General features: G+C 44.7%; 1 protein-coding gene across 1 annotated transcript in view; it reads left to right on the top strand.

Annotated features, from left to right (window-relative positions):
* Positions 1–19845, top strand: part of STAP2 (signal transducing adaptor family member 2) — a 33728-nt gene that overhangs the window by 6423 nt on the left and 7460 nt on the right. The window contains exons 4-11 of the mRNA XM_058163607.1: positions 439–570; positions 6085–6141; positions 7120–7247; positions 9152–9283; positions 10052–10121; positions 12498–12600; positions 13093–13170; positions 17865–18035. Coding sequence (XP_058019590.1) covers positions 439–570; positions 6085–6141; positions 7120–7247; positions 9152–9283; positions 10052–10121; positions 12498–12600; positions 13093–13170; positions 17865–18035 — 871 coding nt within the window. The remainder of the gene's footprint in view (positions 1–438; positions 571–6084; positions 6142–7119; positions 7248–9151; positions 9284–10051; positions 10122–12497; positions 12601–13092; positions 13171–17864; positions 18036–19845) is intronic.

Below are 19845 nucleotides of genomic sequence, written 5' to 3'. Positions count from 1 at the left end.
TAAAGTGACATGGAATGTATACTCCAGACATCAAGAAGACGAGCTGTGAGAGCCAAGGCCACTTCTGCAGGTGTTTTCCAAAACCAAAGACTTTTTCTCATAACAACACAAAGAGACTCCAGTGGACAATATGACCCGCTCTAATAGGGGGAGGGAGAATCCAATATTTTAATAATTTGGCTTTGCATGAGAATTAGCTAGATCTGGTTTTGCCCTCATTGGTGCCGAAATGATGTGCTCAATTAAAGTTTTGCATTCGGAAATTGGATCGTTTCGACCATGCTTGCTTTGGTTGGATTCGTCAGTCAACGTGACATAAGACCCTTCTTTGTTTGAATCTTGAAAAAAGTTGTTGGGCAGCTGACTTGGATAAACTGCAACCTTGAGGACTAGAAGCTTGGAAACTTACCTTTTTTGCTCATTTTTCCTTACCTCCAGTATATTGAGAAAATTGATCTGACTGACTTGGTCTCCCTGGCCGAAGACAACTGTCCAAGAAGTGTGAATCCCACATCTACAGAAAAACCAGGGCTGACTCTGAGGATGCGGAACCAAGAAGTAAAGTTGAGGGTAATGTATTTTATCTATTTCTCTTTTTTGTTGTTGTTACAAAGGGATTATTCCACCCATGAGCTGTTCCTGAAATAAATAAAGGGCCTCTGGTGGCTCAGCAGACTAAGTCTGTCTGTTATTAACACAGCGGCTTGCAATTACTGCAAGTTCTAGTCCCACCAGGCCCAAGGTTGACTCAGCCTTCCATCCTTTATAAGGTAGGTAAAATGAGGACCCAGATTGTTGGGGGCAATAAAAGTTGACTTTGTATTTAATATACAAATGGATGAAGACTATTGCTTAACACAGTGTAAGCCGCCCTGAGTCTTCGGAGAAGGGCAGGATATAAATTCAAATAAAATAAAATAAAAATGGAATTGTGGTATACTTAAGCATGCCAAGAGCTAAGATGCAAAATCTTTCCAAACCGTATCATCATCTATTTTTTTTTTAAAAAAAACTTTAAACCCTGGTTGGTATTTGTATCCTGCTAGAAAAAGGCTGGATTAATCTAGAACAGGGGTCTCCCAAACTAGGCCACTTTAAGACTTTATTTTGTTTATTTAATTTATTTGTCACAACATTATATATAAGCATAAGCATGAAATGACTATACGACATATAAGATATATAACATATAAATATAATCATAAGTATGTAATAACTATATGAAATTGGATACAATCAAAGGGAACATTAGGACAGGAACGATAGGCACGTTGGTGCTCTTATGCAGGCCCCTTACAGACCTCTTAGGAATGGGGTGAGGTCAATAGTAGATAGTCTTTGGTTAAAGCTTTGGGGATTTTGAGAAGAGACCACATAGTCAAGTAGTGCATTCCAGGCATTAACAACTCTGTTACTGAAGTCATATTTTCTGCAATCAAGATTGGAGCGGTTCACATTAAGGTTAATTCTATTGTGTGCTCCTGTATTGTTGCGATTGAAGCTGAAGTAGTCTTCGACAGGAAGGACATTGTAATAGATGATTCTATGAGTTAAACTCAGGTCATGTTGAAGACGGCGTAGTTCTAAATTTTCTAAACCCAGGATTTCAAGTCTGGTGGCATAAGGTATTTTGTTGTGATCAGAGGAGTGGAGAACTCTTCTTGTAAAATATTTCTGGACACGCTCAATTGTATTGATGTCAGAAATGAGGTATGGGTTCCAGACAGTTGAGCTGTATTCAAGAATTGGTCTAGCAAATGTTTTATATGCTCTGGTTAGTAGTGTAGAGTTTCTGGAGAAGAAGCTATGCAAGATTAAGTTTATAACTCTTAAACTCTTTTTGGCGATGTAGTTGCAGTGGGCTTTGGCACTTAGATTGTTTGATATGAAAATTCCAAGGTCTTTGACGGGGTGAGGGTCATCTACAAGGTAATGTCCATTGAGCTTGTATTTAGTGTTCAGATTCTTTTTGCCAATGTGTAAGACAGAACATTTGCTGGTTGAGATTTGGAGTTGCCAATTTTTTGACCGTTCTGACACAAAGTCAAGGTCTTTTTGAAGGGTAGCTGTATTGTTGGTAGTGTTAAATAGTTTAACGTCATCAGCGAAGAGAACACAATTACTTATAATATGGCCACAGAGATCATTAATGTATGATATGAAGAGTGTTGGTTGTTGTGCCTTGCTCGCCCCCCCTCCCCACCGCAGCCGGGCCCCTCTCATCTCTTGCTATCTCAGCCAGAGACTGATAGTACAGAAGAATGTCCTGGCATGCCTCCAGCCCCCAGCCCTGGCGCCATGTCCAGACAAACCGAGCAAACAAACCTCCCCCCGATTGCATGTGCACCTGAAGCCAGCCACGAGCTGGGATTACCGGCAGCTGGGGACGAAACGATGCAATGGATAGATCCCCGCTTCCGGAGAATGGGCGGCGTCAGCAAAGGAAGGAGGGGCAGGCCTGGATAAGTGCTGAGTCATGGAGCCACACCCATGGAACAGGATTTGATAGGGCACTGCCTATTTTGACTACATGTCTGTTTAACAGGAACACTGTTATCCAATTGTGGAGGGGTCCGGAGATGCCATAGGATTTTAGTTTTAGGAGAAGTTTGTCATGTACCACAGAGTCAAAAGTTTTACAGAAGTCTATGTAAATTGCATCTATTGCTTTGCCCTGATCAAGATTTGTAGTCCATATTTTTTTGCAGTGCAGAAGTTGTAAATTACATGATAATTTTTTTCTGAAACCAAATTGTTTATTAGAGAGTAGGTTGTTTGTTTCTAGGTGGAAGGTAATGGATTGGTTGATGATAGATTCCATTACTTTGCAGGTGATACAGCATAAAGAGATTGGTCTGTAATTTTCAACTAGGCTGGGGTCTCCTTTTTTGAAGTCAGGGATGACCGTGGCTAGTGACCAAAGTTTGGGAAGGGAGCTGGTCGTGAAAGCTTTTTCAAAGATTATGCTTAGGGGTTCTACTATATTAGTGGAAAGCTTTTTTAAGAAGTATGCACATAGTCCATCAGGTCCAATAGATAGGGATGGTTTCAGTTTGCGAAGGGCCTTTTCAACATTATCTTCTGTGAAATCTATTTGTGTTAGTTCATTGTACTCATTGCTAGTACAACTGGGGAATGTTGGGTATGAGCCATAGCTGTTAACAAAGACTGAGCCGAAGAATGTGTTAAAGAGGTTTGCTTTAACTGTTTCATCACTATATTCTTTGCCCGTTAGATCCTTTTAGTGGTGGGATGGATCTCGAGTCTTTAAGTTTGTTGTTCACAAAATTATAAAAAGCACGATTGGATTTTGTGCGCAGAAGGTCTTCTTCTTGTTTGGTGTGGTAATTGGTGCATTCAATTTTTATTTGGTTGCATATATTTTTGTAGCGGTTTCTGAAGTTGGCTACATAGCCAGTTTTGTTTCTTCTCCAGAGGGATTTTTTTTTTTTTTTGGATTGGAGCTTTTTTACTGATATGGATAATTTGTTTTTTCTGATTTTGGTGGTGGTCTGTGGTACGTATAGTTTAATGATTCTATTGACTTCAAGTAGGAAAACTCTATAGTGGTCTTCAGCAATGATACAGATTGAGAATAGATTTTGCCAGTCAAGAGATGAGAGATCGGTGTTTATAAGGTCATAGTTGGCTTTTTTGAAATTGTAGTTTGGAATACCGTTATTATGAAGATTTTTGTAAGGGCGTATATTGAGACAAAAGTCTATCATGCTGTGGTCACTGTTGGAAAAGGGTTCTTTTATTTGTAGTCCATAAATTGAGTTTGCGTTGTTGCAGAAGATGAGGTCAAGGCAGTTGTTGAGTCTTGTATTGTTAGTTACTAGTTGATCAAGACCTAGATTTGTAACAGCATTGTACAGGGTAGTATGGATGGGTTCAGTTCTACATTAATTTGTTATCCAGTTAATAAGAGGTAGATTGAGGTCACCCAGGAAGATGAGTGGATATGGGCAAGACGTAGCCCAAGTTAGTAGTGTGGTTAACATGTTCGCATGTGTGATGTCGTAGTCAGGGGCTCTGTAGCATAGCAAGAAGCGAAGTGTGATGTTAAGGGACAGTTCGCATACAATAGTTTCAGGAAGAGCGAGTTTATGTGCAACTTGAATATTTTTTAGATTCAGTGACTTTTTGTAAAAGATAGCCACTCCACCTCCTCTGCGGGTTTCATGATGTGACCGAAAAACATGATACTCTTTGTCTGAAATAATGGAGTCAGGGAGGGATGAGTTCAGCCATGTTTCGCATACAAATATAATGTCAAATGTACCAGTATTTAACAAGAGGAGAAATTCAGGCAATTTGTTTACAATGCTTCTTGCATTTATCAATTTGCATTTAAGATCTGCAGTGTTTGGTGTAGAGGAAATAAGGGGCGTGCGTACCTAGTTTTGGATGACGGGTGGTTGGAGGTTCTGAACGACGGGTGGTTGGAAGTTTTGTACAATGGATTGTTGGAGGTTGGTTGGTTGAACGACGGGTGGACTTGTGGACTTCAAGTCCCAGGATTCCTCAGCTAGCCACGCTGGTTGAGGAATTCTGGGAATTGAAGTCCACAAGTCTTAAAGTGACCAAATTTGGGAGACCCTCCCCCCCCCCGGATCTAGAATCTAAATCACAACAAAACAAAATTAATTCTAGAATTTTGCGGGCTCCATCACTGGAAGGTCTTCAGTTAAGAATGGACATCTGTTTTCTCTGAGATAGTCTGAGGATTCTTGTGTGGGCTGGAGATTGAATTAGATCAGGAGTCTCCAACCTTGGTTCCTTTAAGACTTGTGGACTTCAACTCCCAGAGTTCCTCAGCCAGCTTTGCTGGCTGAGAGACTCTGGGAGTTGAAGTCCACAAGTCTTAAAGGGGCCAAGGTTGGAGACCCCTGAACTAGATTACTAGAAGATCTCAAGGTCTTTTAACAGCTCTATGGCTCTTGATTTCATGACCTCCAGGGTTGCTTCCAAACTTGTGACTCTATGATTCCAAGATGGCCGAGGTCCGTTTCAACCCTGTGACTCTATGATTCCATGATCTTCAAGGTGGCTTTCCAACCCCATGACCCTGTGATACCATAGCCTCACTTCCAACCCTGTGCTGTGACTCTATGATGCCAAAACCTCCATTGCAACCCCTATAAATGTGATCCCATGACCTCAAAGGTCCCTTCCAACCCTGTGACTCTATGTTTTCATGACCTCTGTTGTGACCCCTATAAATGTGATTCCATGACCTCGAAGGTCCCTTCCACCCTGTGACTCTACGATTCACAGTGACCCCATGACTCCATGATTCCATTTATTTATTTATTTATTTATTTATTATTCAAACTTTTATACCGCCCTTCTCCCGAAGGACTCAGGGCGGTGTACAGCCTACATTAAAACAGTTAAATATACAAACTTAAAATAACAATTAAAAAACTTATTTAATAAAGGCCGAAATTAAAAACCGTCAAATTGACCATATTAAAATACCCAATATTAAAATACCATATTAAAATACCCAATAAAATTCCATGACCTCCGAGGTCCCTTCCAACCCCGTGACTCTATGATTCACAGAGACCCCATGACTCCACGATTCTGTGACCCCCCCAAGGTCCCTTCCAACCCTGTGACTCTATGATTTCACGACTACTGTTGCAATCCCCATAACTGTGATTCCATGACCTCCGAGGTCCCTTCCAACCCCGTGACTCTATGATTTCATGACCTCTGTTGCAGCCCCCATAACTGTGATTCCATGACCTCCAAGGTCCCTTCCAACCCCGTGACTCTATGATTCACAGAGACCCCATGACTCCATAATTCTGTGACCTCCCCCCCCAAGGTCCCTTCCAACCCTGTGACTCTATGATTTCACGACTACTGTTGCAATCCCCATAACTGTGATTCCATGACCTCCGAGGTCCCTTCCAGCCCTTTGACTCTATGATTTCACGACTACTGTTGCAACCCCCATAACTGTGATTCCGTGACCTCCAAGGTTCGTTCGAACCCTATGACTCTATGATTCCACAATTCTATTCCTGGCATAATTCTTAACCTTAGATGGGCTTTGTTGTCTTTTTACAGATGGAGAGCCTGGAACAGCAGGAAATGTGGAAAGGTTTTATACTCACCATGGTGGAGGTAGGGGGTCATTTATTCTCTGCCCGCTTTCTTAAAGAATAAATTGTTTTTTGGAATGTCTTGTCCTTATTTATTTTAAATTGCGACAAGAGTAGAAAGGTGTCAGTACTTCAAATGGAATGGGAAGACCAACTAACCTTGGCGCATCCCAACGGTCACATGATCAAAATTCAGAAACTTGGCAGCGGACTCGTATTTATGACGGTCGGAGGGTCCCGGGGTCACGCCATCCCCTTGTTTGCGACCTTCCGACAAGGAAAGTCAATGGGGAAGCCAGATTCACTTAGTGACTGCATTATTCACTTAACAACGGCAGTGATTCACATAACCACGGTGACAGGACAGGTTGCAAATGGGAGCAAAGCTCATTTTAACAACTGTCATGCTTAGCTACAGAAATGTGGAGCCCAGTCGCGGTCGTAAGTCGAGGACGGCCTGTAATTATGTGACTTTTCCACCAAAATCAAATAGCCCTGGAACAAATGTTAAGGTGATTTGCACAGGCAGTCCTCAACTTACAGCGTTCACTTAGTGACCATTCAAAGTTTCAAGGGCATTGAAAAAAGCGAATTACAGCCGGTAGTTTCCATATCGGCAGGGCCGTTGTTCATATTTACGACCTTTCTGGCATCCCCATGATCTCGCCATCCGCATTCAGACCCTTGGCCACTTGACTCACACTTACGACCGTTGCTGTGTTTCCGAGGTCACGCGATCCCCTGTTTTGCGACCTTCTGACCAGCGAAGTCCATGGGGAAAAGCCAGATTCGGTTTTTTAACAACCGCGTGGCCAACTTGATCAACGGCGGCGATTCACTTAACGACCCGCGGCAAGGAAGGTCGCAAAACGGGGCAAAGCTCACGTCACAAACGTCTCGCCCAGCGACAGAGATGTTGGGGGTCGTAAGCTGAGGGCGACCTCTGAAATGTTTTTAAAAACATAGATTTTTTTTTACGTTGGGCTTCCATGATCCTTAGATGAAGATCCCGGAATCCGTCTCGTTGCTGCCGGGACACCTGTACAGGTTGTCCGAAGCCTTGGAGAAGGAGCAAGAGAGGCGATCCAACCTCAGCGCGACCCTCGAAAGGGAAGAGAAGCTACCCAAGTGAGTAGTTGTGGCGTTCGTTTATACAAACCTGTGAGGAACATTGGAAGACATTGCCAATTACATTACCGTCACATCAAGCCAGTTTGGTGTAGCGGTGAAAGGGCCAGTCTAGGAACCAGGAGACGGTGAGTTCTAGTCTTGCCTTAGGCATGAAAGCCGGCTGGGTGACTTTGGGCCAATCACCAGGAGACTGGGAGTTCTAGTCCCGCCTAAGACATGAAAGCCGGCTGGGTGACTTTGGGCCAATCACCAGGAGACTGGGAGTTCTAGTCCTGCCTAAGACATGAAAGCCGGCTGGGTGACTTTGGGCCAATCACCAGGAGATGGTGAGTTCTAGTCCTTCCTTAGGCATGAAATCCGGTTGGGTGACTTTGGGCCAATCACCAGTAGACAGTGAGTTCGAGTTCCACCTTAGGCGTGAAAGCCAGCTGGGTGACTTTGGGCCAATCACCAGGTGACTGGGAGTTCTAGTTCCACTTTAGGTATGAAAGCTGGTGGGTGACATTGAGCCAGTCACCAGGAGGCAGTGAATTCTAGTCCTGCCTTAGGTGTGAAAGCAGGCTGGGTGACTTTGGTCCATTCACCAGGAGACTGGGAGTTCTAGTCCCGCCTTAGATATGAAAGCCAGTTGGGTGATTTTGGGCCAATCACCAGGAGACAGGGAGTTCTAGTCCTGCCTTCGGTGTGAACGCTGGTTCGGTGACATTGGGACATTCGCCAGGAGATGGTGAGTTCGAGCCCCGCCTTCGGCATGAAAGCCAGCTGGGTGACTTTGAGCCAATCCACCTCACAAGGTTGTTGTTGCAGTAGGAAAAATAGGAGGAGGAAGTTGGGTATGTTTGCTACCTTAGGTTACTTATAAAATAATAAAGGCAGGTTCAACATCCAATAAATAAATAAATAAATACATACATACATACGAGAAGGGGTAGATAGTGCAGCTCTGGAGCTGAATGCTTTCAGCTGACCAACAACCTTGCAGTGTCGCACGCTCTTAAGGTTCTTTCTCTCTCTCTATGTCTTTCTCCTTCCTTCCTTCTTCCCTCCCTCATTCTCTCTCCCTCTCTTTTTCTCTTTCTTTCTGTCTTTCCTTCCTTCCTTCTATCTTTCTCTCTCTCTCCCTTTCTTTCTCCTTCCTTTTTTCATTCCTCCCTCTCTCCCTTCCTCCTTCTCTCTCTCTCTTTCTTCTTTCTTTCTTTCTTTCCTTCCTCCCTCCTTCCTTCCTTCCTCCTCCTCCTTCCTTCCTTCCTTCCTCTCTCTCCTCCTCCTCCTCCTCCTCCTCCTCCTCCTCTCTCCCTCCTTCCTTCCTTCCTCTCTCCCTCTTTCCTCCTCCTCCTTCCTTCCTTCCTCTCTCCCTCTCCTCCTCCTCCTTCCTTCCTCCTCCTCCTCCTTCCTTCCTTCCTTCCTCCTCCTTCCTTCCTTCCGCCCATCCATCTCTCCCTCCTCCTCCTTCCTCTCCTCCTCCTCCTCCCTCTCTCCTCCTTCCTTCCTTCCTCTCTCCCTCTTCCTACCTCTTTCCTCCTCCTCCTTCCTTCCTCCTCCTTCCTTCCTTCCTTCCTCCTCCTTCCTTCCTTCCGCCCATCCATCTCTCTCCTCCTCCTTCCTCCTCCTCCTTCTCCTCTCTCCTCCTTCCTTCCTTCCTCTCTCCCTCTTTCCTCCCTCCCTCCTTCCTCCCTCCCTCCCTCCTTCCTTCCTTCCTCCTTCCTTCCTTCCTTCCTTCCTTCCTTCCTTCCGCCCATCCATCTCTCTCCCTCCCTCCTCCCTCTCTCCTGCCTTCCTTCCTCCCTCCTTTCCTTCCTTCCTCTCTCCCTCTTTCCTCCCTCCCTCCTTCCTTCCTTCCTTCCTTCCTTCCTTCCTTCCTTCCTTCCTTCCTTCCTTCCTTCCTTCCTTTCCTCTCCCAGCTGTTTCTTCCAGGTCTCCAGAATGGAAGCTGTGGCCCTTCTGGAGCAGAACGAAAATTACGGCAACATGTTGTTGCGTCCCGGACAGGATGGGAAGAGTTTCTCGTTGACCGTTCGGCAGAAAGTGCATGGGTGAGTTTTATGTTTTTTTAAATTTACACACACACACACACACACAGAGAGAGAGAGAGAGAGAGAGAGAGAGAGAGAGAGAGAGAGAGAGAGAGAGAGAGTGTCCCAGCAATCCTAGGCAGTTCACGAACAACGAAACACTAAAATGCCCCAAATAAAGAACGTTTGGGTCTTTCAAGTTCTGGTTACTGGCAGTTCTCGACTTATGACTTACTTCCTGCCTTTCGGACGTCTACAGAGAGCGATGAGCTTAACCCACCACAGGTAGTCCTCAATTTACAACCGTTTGTTTAGTGACCATTCGAAGTTACAACGGCGCTGAAAAAAAGTGACTTACGGCCAGTTTTTCACACTTACGACTGTTGTAGCATCCCCATGGTCACACGATTTACCTTCAGAGGCTTGATATCTGACTCACATTTATGACGGTTGCAGTGTCCCGGGGTCACCCGATCCCCCTTTTGCGACCTTCGGACAAGCCAAGCCAATGGGGAAGCCAGATTCACTTAACAACGGTGTCCCTAATTTAACGACTGCAAGTGACTCGCTTAACAAATGTGTCAAGGGAAGTCGTAAAACGGGGCACAACTCCCTTAACAAATGTCTCACTTAACAACATAAATTTTGGCCACATAAATGGCGGTCGTTAAGTTGAGGACCGCCTGTATTTTCGCCTTCTGACCTTGGAAATGGCCTAAATGAAATCAGGCCCCCGGGGTGAAACTCAAGGGGGGACAGAATTCGAATTCCGTTTTGTGTTCTTTGCAGAGCCGTGAGCGTCAAGCACTATAAGATCAACGTGGTCGGTGGGGAATACATCATCGTTATGGAAAAGCCGGTAAGGGGGCCCGGAGGGTGACGGGGGTGGGGGGGGGGTGGAGGTGATGAAGGCAAACCAGGTTTTTAGAAAAGAAAGGGAGGGGAGAATAGACCTCGATCAGATAACTTTTTCAAGTTATTCCTTTAAAATATCTACTTTTGAAAATGGACAAGTTCCCCAGGTTACTAGATCTCATGCAAGTGGGGGAAAAATGTGAAGAGCTTGCATGTTCTCAGCTGGACTCTTGCAGCATTGGGCAAAACCTCATGGCTATAGGTGGGTTTTCCCCTTCCTTCCTTCCTTTCTTCTTCTCTATTCCCTTCCTTCCTTCCTCTTCCTCTTCTCCTTCTATGTTTCCATCCTTCCTTCCACCTTCTCTGTTCCTTTCCTCCCTTCCTCTTTTATTTCCTTCCGTCCACTTCTCCTTCCTTCCTTTCTTCCTTCCTCTTTATTTCCATCCTTCCTTCCTCCTTCTCTATTTCCTTCCTTTCTTCCTCCCCTACTTCTCCTTCTGCTTCCTTTTTTCCACCCTCCCTCCCTCTCTCCCTCCCTCCCTCTCTCCCTCCTTTCTTTCTTTCTTTCTTTCTTTCTTTCTTTCTTTCTTTCTTTCTTTCTTTCCTTCCTTCCTTCCTTCCTTCCTTCTTTCCTTCTTTCCTTCTCTATTTCCTTCCTTTCTTCCTCCCCTACTTCTCCTTCTCCTTCCTTCTTCCTCCTTCTTCCTCCTCCCTCCTCCTTTCTCTCTCTCTCTCTCTCTCCTTCCTTCCTCCTTCCTTCCTTTCTTCCTCCCTACTTCCCTTCCTTCCTCCTCCTCCCTCCTCCTCCCTCCTCCTCCTCTCTCCCTCCTTTCTTTCTTTCTTTCTTTCTTTCTTTCTTTCTTTCTTTCTTTCTTTCTTTCTTTCCTTCCTTCCTTCCTTCCTTCCTTCTTTCCTTCTTTCCTTCTCTATTTCCTTCCTTTCTTCCTCCCCTACTTCTCCTTCTCCTTCCTTCTTTCCTCCCTCCTTTCTCTCTCTCTCTCTCTCTCTTTCCTTCCTTCCTCTCTTTCCTTCCTTCTTTCCTCCTCCTTTCCTTCCTTCTTTCCTCCTCCTCCCTCCTCCTCCCTCCTCCTCCCTCCTCTCTCCCTCCTTTCTTTCTTTCTTTCTTTCTTTCTTTCTTTCTTTCTTTCTTTCTTTCTTTCCTTCCTTCCTTCCTTCCTTCCTTCCTTCCTTCTTTCCTTCTCTATTTCCTTCCTTTCTTCCTCCCCTACTTCTCCTTCCCCTTCCTTCTTTTCTCCCTTCTTTCCTCCCTCCCTTCCGTCTTTCTTTCCTTCCTTCCTTCCTTCCTTCCTTCCTTCCTTCCTTCCTTCCTTCCTTCCTTCTCTATTTCCTTCCTTTCTTCCTCCCCTACTTCTCCTTCTCCTTCCTTCTTTCCGCCCTTCTTTCCTCCTCCCTCCCTCCTTTCTCTCTCTCTCTCTCTCTCTCTTTCCTTCCTTCCTCTCTTTCCTTCCTTTCTTCCTCCCCTACTTCTCCTTCTCCTTCCTTCTTTCCTCCTTTCCTCCCTCCCTCCTTTCTCTCTCTCTCTCTCTTTCTTTCCTTCCTTCCTTCCTCTATTTCCTTCCTTTCTTTCTCCTCTACTTCCCCTTACTTCTTTCCTCCCTCCCTCCCTCCCTCCCTCCCGTCTGTCTGTCTGTCTGTCTGTCTTTCTTTCTTTCTTTCTTTCTTTCTTTCCTTCCTTCCTTCCTTCCTTCCTTCCTTCCTTCCTTCCTTCCTTCCTTCCTTCCTTCTTTCCTTCTCTATTTCCTTCCTTTTCTTCCTCCCCTACTTCTCCTTCCCCTTCCTTCTTTCCTCCCTTCTTTCCTCCCTCTCTCCCGTCTTTCCTTCCTTCCTTCCTTCCTTCCTTCCTTCCTTCCTTCCTTCCTTCCTTCCTTCCTTCCTTCCTTCCTTCCTTCCTTCTCTATTTCTTTCCTTTCTTCCTCTCCTACTTCTCCTTCTCCTTCCTTCTTTCCGCCCTTCTTTCCTCCCTCCCTCCCTCCCTCCTTTCTCTCTCTCTCTTTCTTTCTTTCCTTCCTTCCTCTATTTCCTTCCTTTCTTCCTCCCCTACTTCCCCTTACTTCTTTCCTCCCTCCCTCCCTCCTGTCTGTATGTCTGTCTGTCTGTCTGTCTGTCTTTCTTTCTTTCATTCATTCTTTTTTTCCTCCCTCCCTCCCTTCTTTTCTTCCTTCCTTCCTCCCTCCCTCCCTTCTCTATTTCTTTCCTTCTTTCCTTCCTTCCTTCTCCCATCCCCAGCCATCTGAACTCCTCAAAACTGCTGAGAGTTTTCAAATGTCTTTAAATTCCCCTGTTGCATTTAGAGTTTTTTCAGCTGACCTGAAAAGGCTTTCGCCCCCCTCTCCTTTCCCACGTTTTTCTCCCCTCTCAGAATTACTGCTCCTCCCTCATGGCCGTTCTTGACTTCTTCATCACCAAGACGAAGGGAATCTTGGTGCCACTGAGTGTGGAGAAGAGCTACGCCATGGCGCTGGGTAAGCCTCCCCCATATATCTAGAATTGTTTGGGGCACTGGAGAGAAAAAAGGGGAGAAATAGCAAGTGATCCTCGACTTACGACCACAACGGAGCCCCCAATTTCTGTTGCTTAAGCAAGACAGTTCAGTGAATCGGTGCCGTTGTTAAGTTAGTCACACGGTTGTTAAGTGAATCCAGATTCCGCATGGCCCTGTCAGACGGTCGCAAAAGGGGATCGTGTGACCCCGGGAACACTGCGACCGTCATAAATACGAACCACTTGCCATTCTTCTGAATTTTGATCACTTGACACCCCCCCCGGGGGGTGCGGCAAAAGTCGTAAGTGTGAAAAATGGCCCCAAGCCGGCTTTTTTTTCCCCAGTGCCGCTGTTAACTTGGAACGGTCGCTAAACAAACGATTGTAAGTCGGGGACTACCTGTAAGTCAAAAATGTGATCAGAAGTCAGAAGCGCCTCCCCATTTTCGACCGGGGTTTCTTTCTTTTTGCAGAGGTCATGGAGACGGATCAGGAAAGCGAGCAGAGCGTGTCGGGGTCCCTCTTGCAGACTGAAGACCCCCAACCACCTGGTAAAGGTGCTTTGATGCTTAATTCCGTGTCTGAATTCGCACCTGGATCATGGAAGAATCCGTTTTACTCCTTGCTTCAAATCGGCCCACGAATGTTATGACGCTTCCACAAAGTTTTCTTTGCCAAGAGATAGTTCTACACACCCATCACCCACCCACCCACCCACACACACACACACACGCACAAACACACACACACAAAACCACACAAACACCCTCACCCCCTCCCAAGTGACACAGCAAGCCGAGGGAGTTTAAGTCAAGCTATTCTCCAAAGCACCTGAGGGTAGAACAAGAAGCAATGGGTGGAAACTAATCAAGGAAAGAAGCAACTTAGAACTAAGGAGAAATTTCCTGACAGTTAGAACAATTAATAAGTAAAACGACTTGCCTTCAGAAGTTGTGAATGCTCCAACACTGGAAGTTTTTAAGAAAATGTTGGATAACCATCTGACTGAGATGGTGTAGGGTTTCCTGCCTGGGCAGGGGGTTGGACTAGAAGACCTCCAAGGTCCCTTCCAACTCTGATATTATTATTATTATTATTATTATTATTATTATTATTATTATTATTATTATTATTATTATGAACATCTGGCCTCCCTAGAGGTGGGGAAAGACCCCAATCTCTCTTGGGTCAAAAATTTTTATTTTTTATTTTGTCACAACAGTATACACAAACATAATATATAAGCAAAATATATGCAACAACTATATTAATTTGATATAATGAAAGGGAACAATAGGACAGGAACAGTAGGCACTTTTGTGCTCTTATGCACGCCCCTTATAGTCCTCTTAGGAATGGGGTGAGGTCAATAGTAGACAGTTTTTGGTTGAAGTTTTTGGGATTTTGAGAAGAGACCACAGAGTCAGGTAGTGTGTTCCAAGCGTTAAGAACTCTGTTACAGAAGTCATATTTTCTGCAGTCAAGATTGAAGCGGTTAACATTAAGTTTGAATCTATTGTTTGCTCTTGTATTGTTGCAATTGAAGCTGAAGTAGTCTTCGACAGGAAGGACATTGCAATAGATGATTCTGTGTGTTAAACACAGGTCATATCGGAGTCGGCGGAGTTCTAAGTTTTCTAATCCCAGGATTTCAAGTCTGGAGGTATAAGGTATTTTGTTGTTTTCAGAGGAGTGGAGAACTCTTCTTGTAAAATATTTCTGGATGCGTTCAATTGTATTGATGTCAGAAATGAGGTATGGGTTCCAGACAGGCGAGTTGTATTCAAGAATGGGTCTAGCAAATGTTTTGTATGCTCTGGTTAGTAGTGTAGAGTTTTTGGAAAAGAAGCTGCGTAAAATTAGGTTTACAACCCTTAGAGCCTTTTTTGCTATGTAGTTGCAGTGGGCTTTGGCACTTATCTGGCTCCACGGCCATCCATAGGGGTGGGGGGCGGCAGAGAGGACCCCAAAACAATGGGGCTGGCTAGTCGCTTGAAAGCCCCCCCCCCGACCTCGCTTGTAATAATCCAACACTAAATGGCTATCTAGGGATTTCCTTCCTCCACCTTTGGATGTTTTTAATTGTCATTATACATAATATAAGCTTGAAATGCTTATCCCTAATTTAATTTTTAGTTTCTCAGGTTAAGGATTTAGATGTTGTTTTCTTTATCGGTTGTGTTCTATCGTACCCTACCCTGGCGTGTTTTTTGAGGGAGATGGCTGGTTTAGAAATATGAAATATACATACTAGCACCAGCATTTAGACTTAAATACCGCTTCACGGTGCTTTACAGTCCTCTCAAAGCAGTTTACAGAGTCAGCATTTTGGCCCCCAATAATCTGGGTCCTCATTTTACCGACCCCAGAAGAAAGGATGGAAGGCTGAATCAAACTTGAGCCGGTCAGTATCGAACTCCTGGCAGTGGACAGAGTTTGTCTGCAATACTGGATTCTAACCACTGCACCATTACATTGAGATTGATGAGATGAATAGAATAGAATAGAATAGAATAGAATAGAATAGAATAGAATAGAATAGAATAGAATAGAATAGAATAGAATAGAATTTTATTGGCCAAGTGTGATTGGACACACAAGGAATTTGTCTTGGTGCATATGCTCTCAGTGTACATAAAAGAAAAGATACCTTCATCAAGGTACAACATTTACAACACAATTGATGATCAATATATCAATATAAATCATAAGGATTGCCAGCAACAAGTTATAGTCATACAGTCATAAGTGGAAAGAGATTGGTGATGGGAACTATGAAACGATTAATAGTAGTGCAGATTCAGTAAATAGTCTGACAGTGTTGAGGGAATTATTTGTTTAGCAGAGTGATGGCCTTCAGGAAAAAACTGTTCTTGTGTCTAGTTGTTCTGGTGTGCAGTGCTCTATAGCGTCGTTTTGAGGGTAGGAGTTGAAACAGTTTATGTCCAGGATGCGAGGATCTGCAAATATTTTCACGGCCCTCTTCTTGATTCGTGCAGTATACAGGTCCTCAATGGAAGGCAAGTTGGTAGCAATTATTTTTTCTGCAGTTCTAATTATCCTCTGAAGTCTGTGTTTTTCTTGTTGGGTTGCAGAACCGAACCAGACAGTTATAGAGGTGCAAATGACAGACTCAATAATTCCTCTGTAGAATTGGATCAGCAGCTCCTTGGGCAGTTTGAGCTTACTGAGTTGGCGCAGAAAGAACATTCTTTGTTGTCCTTTTTTAATGATGTTTTTGATGTTAGCTGTCCATTTGAGATCTTGCGATATGATAGAACCCAGAAATTTGAAGGCTTCTACTGTTGATACTGTGTTGTCAAGTATTGTGAGAGGTGGAAGTATGGAAGGGTTTTTCCTAAAGTCTACCACCATTTCTACGGTTTTGAGTGTGTTCAGTTCCAGATTGTTTTGGTTGCACCACAAGGCTAATCGTTCGACCTCTCGTCTATATGCGGATTCGTCATTGTCTCGAATGAGACCAATCACTGTTGTGTCATCTGCGAACTTCAGTAGCTTAACAGATGGATCATTAGAGATGCAGTCATTGGTATACAGAGAGAAGAGAAGTGGGGAGAGCACACAGCCTTGGGGGGGCCCTGTGCTAATTGTACAGGTATTTGATGTGATCTTGCTTAACTTCACCTGCTGCTTCCTGTTTGTTAGGAAGCTTGTGATCCACTTACAAACTTGTAGCTGGTTTAGCTTAGTTAGGAGAGTGTCTGGAATGATGGTATTGAATGCTGAGCTAAAGTCTACAAAAAGGATCCTTGCATAGGTCTTTGGAGACTCAAGATGTTGTAGGATGTAGTGCAGAGCCATATTAACAGCATCATCTGTTGATCTATTTGCTCGGTATGCAAATTGCAAGGGGTCTAACAGCGGATCCGTGATGGTTTTCAGGTAGGAAAGCACTAGCCTTTCAAAGGTTTTCATGACTACAGATGTTAAAGCAACTGGTCTGTAGTCATTCAGTTCCTTGATGGTGGTAGGTAGGTAGGTAGGTAGGTAGATAGATAGACAGACAGACACAGATACTGTAGATATTTATTTATTTTATTTTTTATTTTATTTGATTTTTATACCGCCCTTCTCCCGAAGGACTCAGGGCGGTGTACAGGCCTAATAAAACCGACAATACAATATACAGGTTTAAAATACGATTTAAAAAACTTATTAAATTAGCCCAGCAATTAAAATTTACCATACTAAAAAACCCCGTTTAAAATTAATAAATTCAACATTTAAAACCCAATTTAAGCCAGCCCCGCGCGAATAAAAAGATGAGTCTTGAGTTCGCGACGAAATGTCCGAAGGTCAGGTATTTGGCGTAAACCCGGGGGAAGCTCGTTCCAGAGTGTGGGGGCCCCCACAGAGAAGGCCCTGACTGAGAAAGAGAGAGAGAGAGAGAGAGAGATGATAAATAGATGATAGAGTTTGATAGATTGATGGGAGAGAGAGGGAGAGAGAGAGAGAGATACTGTAGATAGATAGATAGATAGATAGATAGATAGATAGATAGATAGATAGATAGATAGAGATAGATGATAGTTTGATAGATTGATGGAAGAGATAGATAGATAGATAGATAGATAGATAGATAGATAGATAGATAGATAGATAGATAGATAGATAGATAGATAGATAGATAGATAGAATTTGATTGATGGAAGAGAGAGAGAATTAAAATGATAGATGGTGGATGGATGGATAGATAGATGTAGGTTGATTGATAAATTTATACATAGATGGGAGGGAGAGACAGACAATTGATAGGCGGTAGATAGATGATGGATGGATGGATAGATAGACAGATAATAGACAGACAGACAGATAATGGATTGATCAGCTTGGCTGGAATCTCCCCATTAGAGGTTGTCCTCAATTTATGATCATAATTTAGCCCAACATTTCCATTGCCAAGTGAGACAGCTGTGAAGTGAGTTTTGCCCCATTTTACGACATTTCTTGCCACAGTCCTTAAATGAATCATGGCAGTTGTTAAAAATGATCCAGGCTTCCCTGACGAATTTGCTGGACCGAAGGTCGCAAAAGGGGAACCCATGACAACCAGGGACCCTGCAACCGTCACAAATCCGAACCGGTTGTCCAGTGTCCGAATTTTTGATCACGTGACCCCAGGGGGATGCTGGAGCGGTCTTAAGAGTGAAAAGCGGCCGTCTCAATGCCGCTGTCACTTCAAACGGTCGCTAAACGAATCGAGGGTCTCTCCATTTGCCTGCAGGCAAACTTGTGAAACAAAAGAGCGTCGAATCGCTGAATTCTTGGCCGTCCCCGCCTCCTCCATTGCCACCGATCGTGCCGATCCCGTTTCCGCGTCGGGCGTTAGCCCCCCAACCGATACATGTCTACGAGGAGGAAGACCCTCCGCAGAAGACGTACGTGAACAAAGAAGGTGAGTTGAGAAAGGCAGATCCTGCGAGTGATATTCAGGGGTGGGTCTGCTGGGGGTTCGCAGGGGTTCGGGAGAACCTCTAGCTAAGATTCTGTACAGTTTAGAGCAGGGGTCTCCAACCTTGGTCCCTTTAAGACTTGTGGACTTCAACTCCCAGAGTCCCTCAGGTTGGAGACCCCTGGATTAGAGAACCCCCATATCCCGCTTCTGACTGGCCCCGCCCACCCCACCCCTCTCCTCCCAGGAGTCCCCACGCGGCCCGTTTTAGATGCCGGTAAATGCAGGGCGCGTGCCGAGGCTCGAGGAGGGAGAAAAATGGGCCTACTGGAAGTGGCCTCCAGAGGGCCTCCAGAGCCTGGGGTTTGAGGAGAGCCTCCGGAGCCCTGGGGAGGGAAAAAATGTCGTTTCCCCCACCCCGCCGTGATGCAGGAGACTGACTAGGCCACGCCCACCACGCCCACGCCCACCCGGCAACTGGGCAGAGAACCCCTTTGCTAAAATTTTTTGAAGCCCACCCGTGAATTTCTCCAGCAGAACGACATCCCTGGCAGGTAGGCCAGGCTAGAAGTGAGAGCAATTTTAGAACACGGGCAGTTGCGATGGATGTGGAACAGAACTGTGAAATTTGGAATTTTTCACCTTTTGGAAATTTTAGGGTTTTTTGTTTTTTTTTAAATATGTTAACCTGTTTAATCGTTAAATTATTCTGATTTTTAGTGTTAATTTTATTGATTGGGTCGTACGCCACCCAGAGCCCTTCTCTTGAAAGAGGGGGGTGGTTAGGAAACGCGAAATATAAATATATAAAAAGAGTTTTTTGGTACTTCAAAGGCTGTTTCCTCTTCATATGGGCAAATCAGGGGTCTGGTTTTGGATTCCAAGGAGTCCTCGACTTACGACGGAATGTTTAGCAACATTCACAGCTGGAACAGGGGCTTTATGGCCCATAAAGCGCTTCCGGCTGTCATAAAACGGGGTCTGATTTGGGATTGTAGGTAGTCCTCGACTTATGGCCATTCATTTAATGGCCATTTGCAATTGGAATGGGGTCTTCATGGCCCATAGAGCAGGGGTCTCCAACCTTGATCCCTTTAAGACCTTTGGACTTTAACTCCCAGAGTTCCTCAGCCAGCTTTGCTGGCTGAGGGACTCTGGGAGTTGAAGTCCACAAGTCTTAAAGGGACCAAGGTTGGAGACCCCTGCCATAGAGCACTTCCGGCTGTCATAAAACGGGGTCTAATTTGGGATTGCAGGTAGTCCCTGATTTAGGACCGGTCATTTAATGACTATTTGCAACTGGAACAGGGTGCTGTAATAAATAATCCCCCAGGTCACATGACTACATTTCGGAACCTTGTCAACCTGTTTTCATTTACAATCAGTTGCCAAGCGCTTTGGGATCACATGATCATCCTTTGCGATTCCCCCCACCTGCCTCGGGCTTCCCCTGAAAGGCATTGGGGAAGACGGCAGGGAAGGTTCCAAACAGAGGAGATGTTGGATTTGAGGTTTTTATTTTTCCCCTCCAGCGGATTGAGGGGCAATCTGGTAAATCTGGTAAAATCCAGAAACCTGGTAAAAATGTTAAATTTTAGGACTCACGGCCCCAACTGAACCCAAAATTTTTGGTTGCTAAGTGAGACATTTGTTCAGTGAGTTCTTTCTTGCCACGGTTGATCAGCAAATTTGGCTTCCTCGCCTTGGAAGGGGATCGCGTGAACCCTGCGCACGGCGACCGTCATAAAAAGGAGCCAGTTGCCCGTTTGGATCACATGAGTTCGGGGATGCTGAGCGTGAAAAACGGTCCTGC

The sequence above is a fragment of the Ahaetulla prasina genome, chromosome 1 (genome assembly GCF_028640845.1).
Source record: "Ahaetulla prasina isolate Xishuangbanna chromosome 1, ASM2864084v1, whole genome shotgun sequence".
Taxonomy (NCBI): Eukaryota; Metazoa; Chordata; class Lepidosauria; order Squamata; family Colubridae; genus Ahaetulla; species Ahaetulla prasina.
This window is presented reverse-complemented; position numbering and strand designations above follow the sequence as displayed.